Here is an 18,909-nt window from a genome sequence, read left to right as displayed (position 1 = left end):
TTGGGTGGAGAAAAATGATGTCCCAGCCGGCGAGCCGACCATTGTGGGTGACGCGGCCGAACGATATTATTGTTGCTAAATACACACAAAGTAGCTGTATTAAAACTCGGTTTCGAGTATTGTTGGAAAGCCATTGTTACAAGAAGTTGGCTGTAAAGTTCACGTTATTACGTTTCTGATAAGCCGTGTTTACTATGGCAAATTATTACGGTAAAATTTTGAAACAGATGTTAATTTTTATGATTGGAATATAAACCAACTACGAGTACGTCATATTGTCTTCGGTTACCGCGATAGTTACTCATGAAATAAAACTATGAAAAACGGATTATATCGCGTATATTGAATTTATAATACATCTCGACGTTTCGAACTCTTTACAGCGTTCGTGGTCAACGGGTGACTGAGGAAAAATTACATCCAACACTAAGGTCACTGACATAGACTGTGAGACCTTAGTGTTGGATGATGCTGGACATTCTGATGTTTTGAAAAGATGTGTCCCGCCGAGTTTGTTGCCGGTCCCATATTGGGATACCCTCCTACAATTTAGGAGGGAATTAAATCTTCTCGGGTCCGTGGTGTAGGGTTGGAGCCGGCGTAGTTTTTTATCGCGTATATATATAGATCTTTACTTGAAAATAATTGTAGTGTATAACTAGCCTTATGAACCGATTTTGCATGTACAACCAGCCTTAAAGTTTGTAGTCTATGATTGTTCATTATTTTAGTATGTGGGTATTTTTGCACTTTGTAATTTTTCCTCAGTCACCCGTTGACCACGAACGCTGTAAAGAGTTCGAAACGTCGGGATGTATTATAAATTCAATGTACGCGATATAATCCGTTTTTCATAGTTTTATTTTACGAGTACGTCGTTTTGTTGACGTGAATTGCTGCTAATTATGTTCAAAAATATTAATTACCTAAACGAATAGTATGCAAAAAAGAAAAAAATCGTGTCCTAGAACAGAAAAGTCCCACTTTGATCCCTCCTAGCAGGGAAGAAAAGTGCCACTATGATCCCTCCTAGCGGGGAAGAATAAGCCCTTTTTCGAATAGGTGATGTGAAAAAACGATTTTGCTCAAAAAGGATATGGCACAAACGTATTCTCAGCCGACGATATTTATTTGTACTAGTATTTTTTGCGGAATTTCAACATTTACATCGAAAGATAAACACCTTGACTACGCGATTTGAGATATAAACAATTGAATAAAATTATTAAAGGTAGATTACAACTATCAAAGAACCCTTAAACAGTTAGAGCCAAGACCAAAACTCTTCATTTCCAGATAGTTTCCAAGCAAGTCATTAAACTGAGTACGCCAATACGAACCCTGTTTTATGGTTCAACTTCACAAACAGTTAAATACAGTACTTACCGTTTTTGCTGTTTGCGCTGATACGGTGTCTGGGTATTGGATGAGGGCTTGGAATGAATCTGTAACAAAATTATCCTCAATTAACATATAATTATTACAAAGCATGTTGTTAGGGCATCCCGTATAATATGAAACATGTTTGCAAAAAACCATGACAGAAGGGAAATAGAAGATAAGAGACAAGGATAGTCTGAATCGTACGTTTATACTTATACATGAACCTAGAGAAATTAAATGTATCAGTTCAAAATAATACCAGTAAAACGAGGTGAACGGCCCCAAAAAGAAATTTTAAGATTAAGTATGATACTGAAAACCTAAAACACAAATGTTTTCTTAAAGTTTTAGAAATACTAAAACTTTCCTGATAGCACTTGTCTAAGCACATATCTGGGAAGATTTAACCAAGTTAAAATTGGCGCCCAACATGGCACAGAACCCTTGAGAGTTGGCGCAACCCCGTAGCAGGTGCAACCTTCTCGTCAAACACTTAACGAATATGCGCCCAAACAAGTTTCCATGCGACTTTCATTATTAACTTAGAGTACGTATAAATTTATTGCCCCCGCCGCTTAAACGCGCTGAAACTTTGATGCGGATGTCGCGGGCGGAATTTAGTTTACCCTACAAGTCAATATATTGGATATATTGTAATAAGATATTCTACAGCGGGTGAAAATAATATTAAACGGAAGAAAACACCATTAAGGATGAAAATAGCCTTAAACATGCGTTAGGAAAGGCGTACCGCGAACTTCAGAAGATAGTAAGAACACTAAGTTACTACTTTTATTTTTATACTAAGTACCTTTTTCTTTCCGATAAGTAGTGTCTTAAGAGTAGTTGGGTGGTGGCACTCGCACGGTATATTTATTGCGAGCGGATGAGCGTTAAGCCCCTAATTTAAGGCATGAGACCGACGATCATTGCCGCCGTCCAACATAAATTAACATTTTTAGGAGCCGTCGGTCAGGCGGCATCACCAGTAATATAGTTAATAACTATTCTTGCTCGAAAGCTTGTAACTACATAAATATGTATAAGCACCTATTTACATTTAGTTTATCTTTTTACCGGTTGCTCAAACAGGTACAGGAGGATTCTAGAACTTAACTATGATTTAGTTCTATTAAAACTTTTTTTCTTGTGCTCTTTAGATAATTATTCAGTAGTACCTTGACCTTTTTTTAACACTGACCTTGACGTAGACCTAGAAATGACGATATAGCACCTATGATGAAGCCCTAAGTGTAGGGTACGCCATTAAATACTATCGGCGAATAGTAATAGCCTATTCACTCTCGATTTAAAGACACCCATCATAGTTTAAGTAATACCTATTCACTAATACTTTCTGCACAATGTGAACTATCTATATAAATATCTTAATGACATCGTTCATAAATGCGCTACGAACCTTAATTAGGTAATAAAAGTTTGTCTTTATCTGTCAAATGAAATATTACCTCAATCCCTTTGTAGTTTCAATTAAATAAATGAAGTTTTAAATAAAATACAAGTTAAAATATTAAATAATTTATTTATATTATACATTGTATAATACGTATATTCAGAACAAAATATATTTTGATTTATTTAAAACAAGATCACCCGTTATAAGTTGGTTTCCAGTAAAGATAAGAAAAAGTAAATTAACAGCTTTCCGAATTTTTAACTGTTAAATTTTCGGCTATGATGTTAAATTATTTATTAGGCCCGTCGCCCGTCTCACCTTCAACAATTTCTTACACCAAGTACTTACCTATAAAACGAATAACCAGTAACCACTGGAGGTAAGAAATGTCGACGTAAATTAAAAGTAATGCACTGTCTCCTTCATACATAGTTAAATGCTCTTTAAGGCCCCGTATTTCTTTTGGTCGGCCATTATGTTACATTAAAATGGAATGCATAAAAGGATTGTCGTAAATTTGAGTTTTTTATGTAATTACGCGGTAAATAAGGAAAATGTTAGACAATGGAAAATAAAGTGAACCTTTGTAGAAAATGTTATTAAGAAAGAATTTGTTATAAAAACTTTATACTGGTGTGTGTTATTGAATAAACGAAATCATTATAAAAATAGTATTTAAGCATGCTTATTAATCAAGATAATCTTTGTCGTTTAGTTAGGTATCCAATATATCCAAAGAAAGTTTTATCAGTCACTCATAGTTGTATAAGATGAACCTCTATGCCGATGCCGTTTCAATAGTGAGAATTTGCTCCGTATGAGAATACGACACGAAACTTTGTTCCCCGAGGACAGACGAGCCTTTTCCTTATTCCTTTTCAAGGATATAAAAGGCTTTTCAAGGATCATAGAGGAACATGCGTGTTTACCGCTCGGCATGATAGTTAACAAAACATTTCGTACGTGTACAACCAGACACTTGACTACCTTTCAGTAACATTAAACATCAAAGAGTGTGCTTAGTCGTCGGAATAAACGTGATACTAGTTTCAAATCCCTCATTTAAAACAATTATTTGTAATGGGTAAATTAATCCGATTGGAATTCATGGGGTAAAGGGAAGCATAAACAATTTGCCTTTGAATATTAATTGATACAACAGTTGGCCGCGCTCCGAATAACATCAATAAAAGTAGAAGTTTCGTGAAGTGGTCGCCGGTCACACCTTGTTCGCGTTCATTCGGCCGGGCTGAAACATTCGAGTGCTAATTCAATAACCCTGCTTGCGGCTCCGATTGCGCGCAAGATATTTAAATGGTCTCAATCAATCTGCACGCGGCTTCATAATGCTTCATCAAAAATTCAACTGGAACGCGCAATTACTTTATGGAATATTTAAACATCAATTCCTGTGTAAACAGAAGATGGAAGTTGTGGTTAAAATTAAAATTTCGTAATCCACATTTCGCTGTGTAGCGCGGCTTCCGCTCGGTAAATATTAAGCACAGGCATGGCCCTCCGGCCAGCCGATTACTGTATAATTTGATATCTTGAATCACGACGTCTCCCGAAACGAGCGGCCCTGTCAACCTCGAATGCGTCTTCGCTTGCAATTTGAGAGCCTTTTCAGGTAAGCAGAGCGCTTCTCGAGCCATCCGAGTGTTTGCAATAACTATGTAAAGCTACGTTAAAATAATTCAAGTTTCACTAACAAAATCACGTTCAGATTCCTTAACGGATTAGAATATAGTGATCAACATGAATGTTATTAGTGCGAACAAAGAGACCGCAAAGACGATATCCGTCGCAGATCAAATCCTTAATTACCGGAATCCTATGGCGACATAGACACGACACCGCAAACAGGGTACGCATAATAATTGTAGCGGTCTGCTACACCTTAATAAAGCCAATCGGGGTCGGGAGGGGGGCAAGGAAGTGGGGTAGGATTAGGGCGACTCTGCGCTCTTCATTGAGATTTGTTTCGGGATTAGAAACGCGTTTGATGGCGGCGCCCGGCCAGGACGTGGTCGTGCGCTAACAGGGCGTAACCGCTATTCAATTAGTCTTCATAAGCGACGGTCCGTTATGTTTGCACTCTATTCCTATTAACTTGAATGCTGGGTGATATAAATATTATTACTTTACGTTATAAATGCGAACGTTAGCGTCCGCATATCAATTCTCGTTGCCGAGGTAATAAGTTGGTACAGATGTAGTGCATAATTGTTTTCCATCGTATTTTCTCGGAAACGTTCGTATTTGTCATGCTACTTCAGTCAACCTGCTATTTTCAGACACTGACTATAATAGCAAGACACGTTTGTACGTTTCCGTGAAAAAACGATGGAAAATAATTATGCACTACATCTGTAGTTATTTTTATTAAACATCGTGTTTCCTGGTTTACAGAGCATTTATTACAATAACACGGGTTTCATGTAGATTTATTAAAAGATGAATGTCCGAAAAACTAAATCGCCAATAACAGCAATTCATGTTTTTTATAAGAACCGTGAATAGGGAAAACGCAAATAAAATTTTGATGAGAAAATTGTTCAAATAAATCCAATAACAGACCGATTAGAGATGTGACGTCGAAAGTGTAAATACAAATAAGGGTGAAATATTAAATCTCAAATGTGGGTAAACCGTCATGCTGTATTTGCCGTCGATTGACGGTTCACGAGGCCGAACTTCTTAAAATAAGTATTCGTCACGCAAATAAGCAGAGTATTTTGACTGCTAATTCATACCTACCTAAATTTGATCTCATTCGGGTAACCAAATACTTTTCTAAATAGGAATTATTCAGTGAAATTCTATAGTAGGTATACGTTACAACTACGGAACTACGTTATAGACCGTTCGACCGTTCGTATCGTGTGTGCGCTTGTGAGTTTCAGAATGTTTGCATCAGGAAGGAAAGATAGATAAGATATTTAGGATATCGAAGAGATATTGAAGATGGCTTCTCGTTCAGTTACTTCCATAATGCAGTTGCTTGTAAAAACTCGTTTTGATTTGGAAATGCCCGGTTACCGTTAACGGTGACAATGACGAATGTTTAGCGGAGAGTTTTAAAAAGGAGAATGATCGCTCTGTCGTTCCGACCTCTGGGGTATCATTCCATTCGCTTAGTGAGTTAGGGCTACAGTAAACCAGTATAAGTGAGATTTCCGATTACGTTTAAAAGTTAAGGATATCGAGCTGAAAGTACATTGGTTTGTCAGAAAACTCTTACTCACCTGAGCTCGCCCTTCCTATGGGACTACTCGACCTGATGGGGCAAGGGGGCACGCGGAAATTGGAAATGCTGCATTAGAAGAGCAACTGTCGTGATATCGACAAGTTATGAGCTTTTCTGAACAAAAGTACACGTTACGAAACACGCTTCGGATTTCAAATATTTTTTGATAAACTGGAATTTCCAAACTAAATTTCCCGAGTATTTTTCCTTTACTTTACTTTTGCGCTTCCGCTGCTTAATTAAGATGAAAGGAGATTACAAAAGTTAAACTAATTAATAACAATAAGTCAAAAAGAATCAATTAAATTATAAAGAATATCTACTGTATTCTACTCCAAATGTTTCGCTCAAATGATTATACATTCACTCGATAAAGGACTTATCGTTAATGCTATTAGGTTTGAAAATGTCACACCAGGCTTGTTATTACATCAACGGGGAAGATCGGAATGTAGTTGAAATAAGCTTCTTAACTAGGTATACTATAATAATTAGTCGAGAGTGAGCATTCGGGCCGTCCGCAGCCGCGGGGGCCTTATCAAATATGTACTATCCTACCTGCCCGTGTGCCGCCGGATTTATTTAGGATATGCATGAGGGTACGATTTAAATTTTAAACGGATTGCGCCCTTGGATTTTAGACCGTGTTATGCTTCGTAAATCTATCACTATTATAATCCACGAAAAATTTAATTTAAAAGATTAAACGTTATCCGATTATTAAAGTCTACTTCGAAAGGTTGATGAATGAAGAAAATGAATGGGGCAGGGTGCTAGAGCACAGGCTGATAAATATGGGTGCAGTGAAAGAAATATGTATGGATGAAGTAAGAACGGCTGTGAGAAGTATGAAAAATGGAAAATCGGTAGGACCAGATGATATACCAGGAGAGGTATGGAAGTTATTGCGTGAGGATGGATGTATGTGGCTGACTTTATTCTTCAATAAGTTGTTGCATGAAGAAACAATCCCCGACGAATGGTGTGACAGTTTGCTGGTGCCCATTTTTAAAAACAAAGGGGATGTACAGGAATGCAACAACTATAGAGGAATAAAGCTCATGTCACATAGCATGAAAATATGGGAAAAAGTGATAGAGAGACGCCTGAGAGATGAGAGTGATATAACACAAAACCAGTTCGGGTTTATGCCGGGGAGAGGTACAACAGACGCCATTTTTGCAGTTCGCCAAATGTGCGAAAAATACAGACATGCTAAAAAGAACCTGCATATGGTGTTTGTTGACCTCGAAAAAGCATACGATCGAGTACCCCGAGAGGTTTTGTGGTGGGCTCTGAAAGAGAAATGCGTGCCCGGGAAGTATGTGGAGCTAATCCGGTCAATGTACAACCGATGTTGTACACGCGTCCGGTCAGCAGCTGGCACCACCGACAGGTTCAGTGTCACAGTAGGCTTGCACCAGGGATCGGCTTTAAGCCCTTACCTCTTCCTGCTAGTTATGGACGCACTGTCATCGGACATACAGGAGGAGGCACCTTGGTGTATGCTGTTTGCTGATGACATTGTGCTTGTAGGTGAAAACGAACTAGAGGTGCAGAGCAGACTTGAGAAATGGCGGCAAAAATTGGAGAATGTTGGCCTAAAGATCAGCAGATCTAAAACAGAACACATGTTCTGCGATTTTGGCGGTCTCTCCAGTTTTGCTGCCATAGAACTCGATAGCGTTACATTGCCGGTCTGCTCCGACTTCAAGTACCTCGGTTCGCTCGTACAGTGCGATGGCGATATTGACCGCGACGTGAAAAACCGGATTAGCACAGGATGGATGAAATGGCGACAGGTTACGGGAACCATTTGTGACGCCCGTATGCCCCTTCGGTTGAAGGGTAAAATTTATAAAACGATCATAAGACCTGTCGTCATGTATGGATCAGAGTGTTGGGCCCTAAAGGTGAAGGATGAAAAGAGATTGCATGTAGCGGAGATGAGAATGTTAAGGTGGATGTGTGGCGTGACGAGAATGGATAGGATAAGGAATGAGTATATAAGAGGAAGCCTGAAAGTTGCACCCATAACAGAAAAAGTAAGGGCAAATCGCCTAGCATGGTACGGGCATGTGATGCGGAGGGATGAAAGTCATGTGACGAGAAAGGTATTAAGAATGAATGTGGAGGGAAGTACGAGGAGAGGAAAACCGAGGAAAAGGTGGATGGACTGTGTGAAAGATGATATGAAACTAACGCAAGTGAATGATGAGATGACGGGTGACAGAGATGTATGGAAGAAAAAGACATGCTGCGCCGACCCCAAGTGAATGGGACAAGGGCAAGCGAATGATGATGTTATCCGATTATTAATAGGTAAAAACGAGTCTGTGATTAAAGTAATCCTGATTGGTTTGTTTGATTCGGCGTATCATCGATTTAGTTTGTTCTGCGTGTTGAAGCTACACCGTTAAAAATACAGTCTGTAAAGCGCTGATTTTCAGTTTCAAAAACATTGTTCTTAGTTAATTAAGGGTTTAATTGAATTACCTATTCATATTTGTAAAGCTGTTGCCGATTAACAAATTGAATGGTAAACAGAGTTCGGTGCCTGTAAAACAAATTGTAGAAGCAACCCGAATCTACATACCAAACATTCCGGGAAAACGCGGTCGTGTTGGTACTTGTTTTAGGGTAGTGTGCGAGTGAATTTTTTGCTTAAATCCAGTATTTAAAACCAGTGCAGGTTTCCGGAGTTTATTTGACGTTGTACAAATCTACAGTTGGACTGGAATTAGTAATGAACTAGTACGTTTTGTACGGTGAGATACTTACTGTTTTTGGTGAAGGTGACAATTTTGAGCACCTTTCCGTATCGCTGGAAGATGGAGTACAACACATCGAGCACGATGGGGTAGAGCATGTGTTCTATGATAACTCGCAACACTGTGTTGGGGCCACCCTGTTGACAACAATATTATTTATTCATGGAAACTCATGCACAGGCGTAAGTTCATGTTCGATATTTATGTGAATTATAATAGTTATGTACCTAAGGGGTTCACGCCGTTCACGGAAAAGCCAACTTTTATTTTAAAATGTTGACTTTTTCGTACAGAATTTAGTTATTTACGATACAAGTGCGGAAAAGAGGAAATTCGAAACGAGTGGCGATAAATTAAAACACGACCGCTGGGAGTGTTTTAAATCGGCACGAGTTGCGATTTACCTTTTCGCACGTGTATCGTACAACGTTTTACAGTACATATGGCCGTTTTAACTTTCGACATATGCACGAAAAGTGCTCTTTACGCACTAGTGCGAGAAAGTAGCACCATATGTACTGTAAAATAAATTACAGTTCTTTTTGTCAAAGAAAACAAATCTGTCGATAAAAGAACAAGAATACAATAAAATGCATGAAACTGCTTAATCATACGTAATGACCAAATTTTTTTATCTAACTATAATCCCCCGATACTATGAATCTGTTCTCCAACAGTTGATAGGCGTTGAATGCTGTATAGCGCTTGAGTGTAGACGCGTAGGCTGGAAACAATAACGTCCGAGTAATATTCAGGTATGCTGCCTTGGGACTGAGCCCTGTTCCTTATTGTACGAGCCCGTCTTTGTGCACTGAATGCTCGGGCTCTCGAGCATCGGCTAGGGATTCGGCCCGTTCCACGTAATCAGCTTTAGTATGGGTAAGTAATTAAGTGTAATCGTTAGGCATCGTGTCTGTTGTGGAAGGTAACCGGGCCGTATAATTACAGAATGTCCGATCCCCAGAATGGCTTTTAGCTTTTACTGAAAGTCAATTCGAATTGCTCTCAAGCCATACAATTAGTTTCTTGCAAAATTAATCTATACGAGTTAAACATTTTAGAATGTTAAAAATACAGTGTTTCAGTAACACGAATCATTTTGTGAACGTGTGACAAAAACAAACATTAGAACACGACAATAATACACACTCGATGAATGCAGTCCAAATATTTTAACTGGACAAAACCGCAGTCAGTGGCGAGTCCTGGAGGCCAATTCGAACGTTCATTTTGATTATCTAAATGATTGATGATGGTGATGATGATTATGTCAATTAGTCATCATTCGCGCGTGCATTTCGCTCGTCCTCGTCCGTACATTAACGCGAAGAAAACGCACGGACGACTGATGACATCATTTTGATGTCAAAATGTAAGTTTGAACTGGCCTCCTGAATAAAAATAAGTTTTTGGCAAATATTTCATTTTTGGTACAAGCTTTTATCGCTGACTGTACTTTTCGTTCCACAGGTACTTATCGAGACAATTCTAAAAACCCCAAACACAATTAGGTTTCGTTGTTTTATCACAGAGTTCCTATGGTCACCTCCTGTCACCATCATCAGATCAGCTTGATGGTACCATAATATTGCATTGTCACCCGACTTACATACGTATGCATCAGCTTCATTGGAAGTCGGGAAGTGGGTCAAATTTAACTTGCAAGATTTGACCCGTACATACATACATTGCAAGTTAATAAAAAGCTTGTAAAAATACCTGTATTTCAGTGCCGCCGTTGGCGGGCTGCAGCGCAGCGCCGGCGCCGGCCACGAGCGCCGCCCCTGCGCTGTTGGAGATCACCTGCGCCGCCTGTAGTGCCGCCTGCGCCGACGCCGACTGGAACAATGAACAAATCTTACTTTGGTAACGCACAATACATAATATTTACCCGACCGTGTATACATATTTTCGTTTAAAAATTCCTCCGTTTTAGAAATCAGTTATAAGTAAAGTGACGTTTACTTGGCTATAAAACGATTCGATTCTAAGTCGGCAACACTCGTTAGTCTATGCTGGTGAAACTCACGTTATTCCCGTCAACATATAATACAAACATATAGATATAATAAGTATAACTATACATACAAACATAGAGTGATAAAATTATTTCTCACCCCTCCGTTTGGCTTTGTCTTATTTAATTTCAATATTAATAGCTATATAATATATAATATAGATATATAATATAGATATATAATATAGATAGATATATTATATATATAGATATATAATAGCTATTAATATTAAAATTAAATAAGGCAAAGACAAATATACACACACATACACATACACACATACACATATAACTATGTATTTGCATCACTGCCAAGCATCGCTACATGTATAGTATTTCTTCAATATACTCGTAATTATAGCATAAATCGCTCATAGAAAACAGCTTTGCCGGAAGTCTATTCGAACTTACAAATTTATGTCAACTTGATCCCATATTGTTATCATTCGCCATACTTTAGAAGTGTTTTAAGTCAACATGCGACTTTGTGCATTAGAGCATGTTCATATTATACTTCCAGTGCGAACTATTTAAACAGATGTGAATTTACTACAAAATTAGTGGTTATAAAATTAATTAAAATGTCAAACTCAATTTTGACTATTGTGAGTTTTTGTTTGTATTTAAATAAATTGAACATTGCGTTTAGTACAAAATTGCTATACAAATATTTATTTTGCTAGAGAGAAGGTCCTTTATTTAACTTTTAGTAAGTATCATTTTCGTAACATAATTAGAAAAAAGTAAACCAACAGTTGTGCGCGTAATATGTATACATATCATAAAACTACTGAGCTGTTCTACCGCTGTATGCATGCAACCTCGATTTCATGTATATTCCATACTGAATAACCCATTTTCGTGTGAGCAAATAAATTTTTATTTTTATTTTTTTTACGTGGCGCCATACCTCCTCCCATCATTCTTCTTCGGCCATTCGAGCAGAACAGGACCAGATAGTCTGGAGAAGCTCATGATCACTGGCCGCATGGCAAGGAAGCGCAGGGAACGTATGGCCATGCGTTGGGTGGACAGAATAACGTCAGAGACTAAAGGCACATTACAGGTTAGCATGTACCGGACTTAAGATAGAGCGGCTTGGAGAGTGTCCACAGTCGTCACGTCTTTAAGTCATGAGGATACACGACAAAGAAGAAGAAGATACATTCTCAATCAAATTTTTGTTCTATTCTGTTTCAAAAAATATATTTTTAAAGTTCAGTTCACTCTTCATAATTCTGGATATCAGTATAATAGTAGAGGCGCTGTATTTACCGTCACGTAGCAAAAATAAACATGTCGGGCAACCTTTCATAACTCCGGGTATAATGAAACTTAATACAGGAGTTATCTTGCGTACGCGGCCCGCGGTCGCTTGTTCCGGACTCGGAGATAATATTGAACGAGGGTTTCATTGATCACTCACCACTAGACGAAGCGTAAAAGATGCTCATACAATTAGATTTAGAAAGGCATTTGCGAATGTTGTTTGAATGAAATTATCATTAGATTCTAGGGAAAAATGCCTCATTTCAAAAGTCGTTTATATGTTGCTTGTTATGTTGAACTAAACTCAACAGCCAAACTTGTATAACAATCAAAAGGTTAAAGGTTGTAGTATATAAAAAGTGCAGCGTGCAATTCAGTGCAATAATACACCGCAAGCAGCAGCTTGCGGTGTATTATTTTTGTCGTGTATGCGGACCACTAGTGCTCGCAAGCGCTTTATAATAAGAACTCTAAGGGCAATAGTCTATGGCATGCGTGTATCGACGGTAAAACCAAATCGAAACAAGTCATGTTCTATAAGATCCTATGAACTGATGAATTGTCGTCTAACACGTACGAGTATTTACCCTATGTTCTGAATGTTCAGTCAATATCGCGGTAAGTGCTATGTTTAGATAACAAATTCAATCAACAACGGGAAATAGATCGTCGATTTTCTAATTGATCTAATTAATTATTGCATACTTATTTAACGCTTAGGTATGCTGATTAATGGGTATTGGTTTATAAACAAAAGCGAATAAATACAAATAGCGAACTATGTTTGTGATATTCACTTCTAGCCAATCATAAAACTCTTCATGTCGTAACTACCTATGAGTGCAGTAACATAGCGGCAAACATATCTAGGAGCAAATTTGGTCTGCTTTTGCCTTAAAACCTGTATGTACATAGGTAGTTAGTAATAGTAATATGGTGCTTAATTTAGTTTACACGATATATGTACGGACAATATCACCGGCAGGAGGTACCTACTATACAAACACGGTCATATATGCGTTGATACATTAAATATATATTAACTAGCCTGCGTCCACGACTTCGTCTGTGTAGAAGCCCTTAAACACTTTCAACCTCATTTTAATCCACCTGGGGTTGAATTCCAAAGAATCCTTTCTCATTGAAGCTCTACGATATTTGACGAATGTTTAAAATTTCTAGGTCCTATCTTCAACAGGTTGTGCGTTGTCTGTCAGTATTGTCCTAGATATTGTAATCATACCATAGTAGGCATACCTAGAGATATAGGCACATATATGCTGCATATACATTAATCGAATTTAAACTGTTGTGAGACATACTAACATTAAATAATCACAAGTGAGTCTAAACCGTAAAATTATTTAATGCATATGCATTGAGAGAATTATTCACGGTCATAATCCAGCAATGTTTGTGAAATACACAAAATTCCTTAAAGCTTGTATTATTGTATTATCTATAAATTAAATTAAGCGTCTTTGGATATTCCTAAGAATAGACATCCTCTTATATATATTCGATGGCATTTGCAAGCTAAGTTCGGAACCGCAATTTTGAGTAAGTACTGAATACTCTTGAGAATTATTTTGATTTCAGTGAAAATGTAAATTAATTCGAACTTCAATTTCGTACTAGTACTTGTGACTGATTGAGATCATCCTGAGATGAAACCTTAATCTTCTTGGTGCGCTGTTAAGTATATAATCGAATTAAAAAGTATTCTATTAATTACCTTAAAAATTGCTACGTAAGTACTTATTCTTCACATGAAGCAATAGTTAGTAATACCAAAACTTTAACATAGTAAGATTCTGATACATAAACACACCCAAAATTTTAGTGCTGAACTCATACACATTCTTTAGTAGTTGATTTCATTCTGTAATAGCGTAATCTATGGCAAGATGATAATAAAAATCTAAAATTATTAACTTTATACGTCTGATCAATGTGCCCGAAATTTTAAATATCCTATTAAGCTAGGTTTGTGATTCATCAAATCGTTAATCAACTTTCTAAAAAAACCCACTATTGGATGTAACGAAAACATACCTACCGTAATCTTCTAATTTTGTAAAAAAGCGCGTGAAAAACACATTTATTTATTATAGTCAAAAAACGTCGAATGAAATACGGTGAGAAGGTCGTAACGATAGGGGGGCGCGGCACTCTTTGATCCTATATTTCCACATGGCTTTGTGCCCCGCGCCGGGCTGACAAGCGGGCAGGCCACACAAAAATAAGGCTTTAACCATGTCATGCTAAGCCTGGCGCCGACGGCAAAGGCTGCCGTACAAATTCGCGTTGAGTTGCCCCTCCGTTCTTCTTATTTTTACTGTGTCACATTTTCTTGCGTATGTTTTGTTTTGCAAGACAGGAATCGATGGCTTTTGGAAATATTAACCCTTTTGTTTTTTGCACTGGGCTTTGAAGGTTTGAATGAAAGTGGATTTTTGTCAATACGCATGCACTGACAATATCCTAATGCATGTCTGCGCTTCTTTGCATCACAAAGCTTATACAGAATTTGGAGCATGTTTTCAAATCCAAAGCTCATCTTTAAAAGTATACTACGGGCGGCGTCTGAAATAATTTAAAAGGTCTTATTTGTTAGCCGCAATCTTTCAGGCGACCAGAGGCAGATGTTCTGGCGACGTCGGCGCCACAAAATAACTTCGCTCGCTCTTAGCGAGTTCTATTCAAGCACCACAAAAACCTTTCACACCGCATGATTGATCAAAGCACTGCATTTAAAGAGCTCTTTGAAAATGCATCGTTACTTAATCTAAGTACGGACAAAAATATAGTATATTCAGAGTTTAACAGAAACTGCAACTTAAAACTAACTTTCGAAAAAAAAATTCTACGAGATTAAACATTACACAATATGTTTATATATGTTAGCTTATCAATTTTTATGACCCACGCTATAATTATTTAGAAATATTAAATAGTTTATTTTTTGCCAATACTCACGTAACAGACTAATAGATTCAAACAGCGCATAACGCATTTATAAGCTCGTTCAACCGACATCAAATGCAAAATATAATATTCAGAATACCAATGATTCAGGTCAGGAACGTTGGATTCTAAAAAAAATGTATTGTAAAGACGTGTTAAGTATCCAAAGTTGGGTTACATAAGATTTTTTGCAAACGGTTTGAAGAACGAACGCCATAACGATGCCTGTCAGTTTTATTGTGCGACCCTCATTATAAGTTTTAATAGTGCACGAAATACAATGACTTCCGCAAATTGTGACAAAGGCACTAGACTAAATTATGTTACGGAGTTTAACACGGTGTACCTAATATAAATACACATGAGGCATATTTAGTTAACCACTTTCAATTCTACAGAAAAAGTTTGAATTTTTGCTTAAAGCTGCCTCAGTAACAAATAAGATATATAAAAAAAAACAAATATTGAGGTGTCCTAATCCTTTAACGAATGTTTTAAATGAGTTTTAGCGCCTCACAAACTGAGGAAATAAAACTACTACCACCCAAAATAGGCGCATTAAAATCAGGTGAACCAACAGAAGCTCAACTTATTGACGAAGGGCGAAATATATGAAATTAAATTCATCGAATGAACTACCTTAAAAATCGTGTATGACGCGGACTAGGTGTATAATATATTTTATAAACCGATGTATATCGGTTATATACAAAGCATCGGAGTGGAGAGGGAAATAGAACATTGATAATGGTGTAACGACATCGAGACGAGTGCCCCAGTCGAGTCGTCATTATTAAGCAGGTTTCATTTTAATTGCTTACCGACCACAAGCTAGTCGATGTGCGCTCTCCGCTTACATGCAAATTTTACCTAAGCCGAAGTCATTTTACACTGGCTTTTGCAAGAATTCGATGCTCTCTCACTCGTGTCTGAATAAGAACACGCGGCCAGGGAGCGAACGGGTCGGAAGGAAGACACGCGTCAAATCATAGTCGCAATTATTTGAGTCAATGCTTCACTGGTTTCAAACCCTTAGTATCGCTGTGAGGATTAATTCCCTATGAAGAACAAGGGTGGCTGGCAATTGAAGGCCCTGAACGGAACGGAACGACCCTGATTTTTTCCGTAGTTGTTTAACAAGTTCTTGAAAAAATTAACAGTCCGTAGCAGCTGTCAATTTGTATAATTATGTCGCATCCAATTGGTTAAATTAGCCAGCTAATTACACGCCTAGGCCGCTTATTAAACGCCAGCATCTAATGAAATGGCTGAAGACCAATCAGATGGCTGAACGTCGTGTATGTCGTCGTTGATGAATTCATGATGTTTGGTTAGGTTATTTTATTCATTTTTATTTTTTTTAGGTAAAATTTGAATTGCTTGGCTGAGTGAATCAGTTATTTTCAAATGAAATAAAATAATATAAATAGAGTGATTTTCAATCCGTGAAGTTATCAAACGTTGAACGGTTCCACTAGACCAGCGGTTCCTAACCTGGGGGTAATTACCCCCGTGGGGGTAAAACTGGCATTTTACGGGGGACCAAGAAAAAATGTTAATGATTATGGAGGAGGGGTAAAATGGAGTTCCCGAGTTAGTCAAAGGGGTACTAAAAAGGTGCACTAGACAGTATCTAGCAGGTGCTTGAAGAGGCAGGCGTTTGAAAATCAGCTTGCTTGGGGTTTGTCTAATCGTGAGTGGCAGCAGTTTCTAAAAACGGATTGCTTGAATAGCGAAAGAAGACGTGAGGAAACCGGTATGGTGAGGGAGAACAGACAGTTTTAAGATCACGGACAGACCGCAGCTCGCAGCCTGGGTGGGGGTTAAAGGTAGCCCAAATACACTTCTATAATACTAACAGGATAAACAATAATGTGGTTGATTGTGATCTAATTAAATTTTAAATATGAATAAACCTACCTACTTTCGTTTTTACATAGTTTTAATATAAACATAAACAGTAATTTACCCTAAAATTTGTATACATATATAGGTACATATTAGAATACGTATAGCATTTAAATACATGTTAAAAACTTAAGCATCCATCATTTATTGGTTATTTCTAAATCAGGAATTTAGTATTTAGCTATTTTCATATCATCTTTCACTCCTTTCCACTGGCATTTAGCCGTCTTTTGTTCCTATCATAGAAGTGCAAACTAATGTATCCTAAACTGAATGATGCATTGAAAGGTGTGTAAACGATCCGATCAAATAGACAAACGTATCTATTTAGAATTAATTATAACATTAATTAGCCACATGTTGACGGTTGTTTGCTGTTGGCAATCAGAACAAACAATCTATTATACTATCATAATGCCTAATAATTTGCGTGTGACAATATTGTCTAACGACGATCAAGGCTTTGTTCTAAATAATTTGTGTTACTTTAATTAATCTAGGGCAACGTGTTATGTGGAATTGCCTGAGACCTGCTATATTTAATATATTAATTGTGGTATTACAATACAATACAAATACTCTTTATTGCACACTTCAATAAAAAATAATACAGGAAGAAAACAGCAACAGAAATAGGGGTAAACAACTGGCGGTCATATCGCTAAAAAGCGAGCTCTTCCAGACAACCTTTACTAAGTTAGGTAAACTACTGCTACTGCTTGAGGCCAATTCGTCACAACGTGGTGCGGGTGAAATATCATAAGCATAACTAATTCACATAAAAATAATAAATAAAAATAGCAAACATTTATAATTATACGTTGTAAAATATTTCACGAGACACCAATTTGGGCTGCTGTTACGTGTATAAACATCATTAGGCCACGTATATAAATTTGTGAACCAGTTTAAATTATTTCCTGTATTTTATTATGTTGAAAATCAGCCATGTTTATTGTGAGGGATTACGCAGACTTTGGGATCAAAACCGTCCTCATATAATAAGGCAACATTGAATAAACAAACCGCCTGCATTTTCGTGATTGGCACAGGCTTCATTCAGGTAAAAAAGCATTTCCTACTGAAATAATCAAGCGTCAGAGGCCGAGGGTTGTTTTTGATAGGTTTCGTGGGTAAATGAAACTAATTAAGCGTCTTAATTAATCCTCCCGTGGGGTGTTTTGTTACCGAAAATATTGATCTCCCATCCCATTGTGGTGGCGGATGAGGCTAGCAAATTGAGGGCCTATCACTATTGTAAAATGTTATTAGTTTTGCGCGGTGTAAGCCCCTACCAATTATGGCCGGTGGGCTAATAAAAATACATTGCTTTTGGTAAACAGTACGATGAAACTAAGAGATGTAACAATGTTAAGCCTTAATTATAACTTATAATGGATTTGCTGTTTATATTGTTAAGAAAAAAACATATCATCTTGTTGCGTTGTTCCAGATTTTTGCGACGGCTCATGGGAGCCAGGAGTCCGCTTGGCAACTAATCCCAGGAATTGGCTTAGACACTAGTTTTTACGAAAGCGACTGCCATCAGACCTTCCCCTCTGAAGGCCTTATTAGGATAAGTCCGGACTAATAATCGGTTTCATCACGATGTTTTCTATTGCCGAAAATCGACTGGTAAATACCAAATATAGTCTTTTTTAAACGGGAAGGGTAGAATGAGACATGTCAAAAATTGATTATAGGGTTGTGACAATGCAAATTAGAAACGATTTCGGTTTCTACGGTTCTCGATTAAATCTGCAAAGGGCATATAAGCGATTCTATTGGTGATGATTTATATGTTTAAGTAAACATACCTTCACAATTGGACCCGACTGTAACGATTTGAGAGGAGCGGATTCCATTCGGTCGATTAGTAGTCATTGAATTGAGTTCCGTTTTACATAATGAAACGCAACGATATTAA

The 18,909-nt window shown here is 37.6% G+C and overlaps 1 protein-coding gene across 9 annotated transcripts in view; it reads right to left on the bottom strand.

The window, feature by feature from the left end:
- The window catches only part of LOC134742952 (polypyrimidine tract-binding protein 2), a 610,485-nt gene that overhangs the window by 24,592 nt on the left and 566,984 nt on the right, over positions 1-18,909 (bottom strand). For 8 of the 9 annotated variants that reach the window (XM_063676174.1, XM_063676180.1, XM_063676181.1 and 5 more), the window contains 3 exons: positions 10,541-10,660; positions 8,832-8,958; positions 1,387-1,445 (listed from right to left, as the gene is read on the bottom strand). In XM_063676174.1, the coding sequence (XP_063532244.1) occupies positions 1,387-1,445; positions 8,832-8,958; positions 10,541-10,660 (306 nt within the window). The remainder of the gene's footprint in view (positions 1-1,386; positions 1,446-8,831; positions 8,959-10,540; positions 10,661-18,909) is intronic. The other variant, XM_063676176.1, reaches the window with a different exon arrangement.

The sequence above is a fragment of the Cydia strobilella genome, chromosome 7, assembly GCF_947568885.1.
Source record: "Cydia strobilella chromosome 7, ilCydStro3.1, whole genome shotgun sequence".
Taxonomy (NCBI): domain Eukaryota; kingdom Metazoa; phylum Arthropoda; class Insecta; order Lepidoptera; family Tortricidae; genus Cydia; species Cydia strobilella.
The sequence above is the reverse complement of the archived record's forward strand: the minus strand, read 5'-3'. Positions and strand labels throughout refer to the sequence as shown.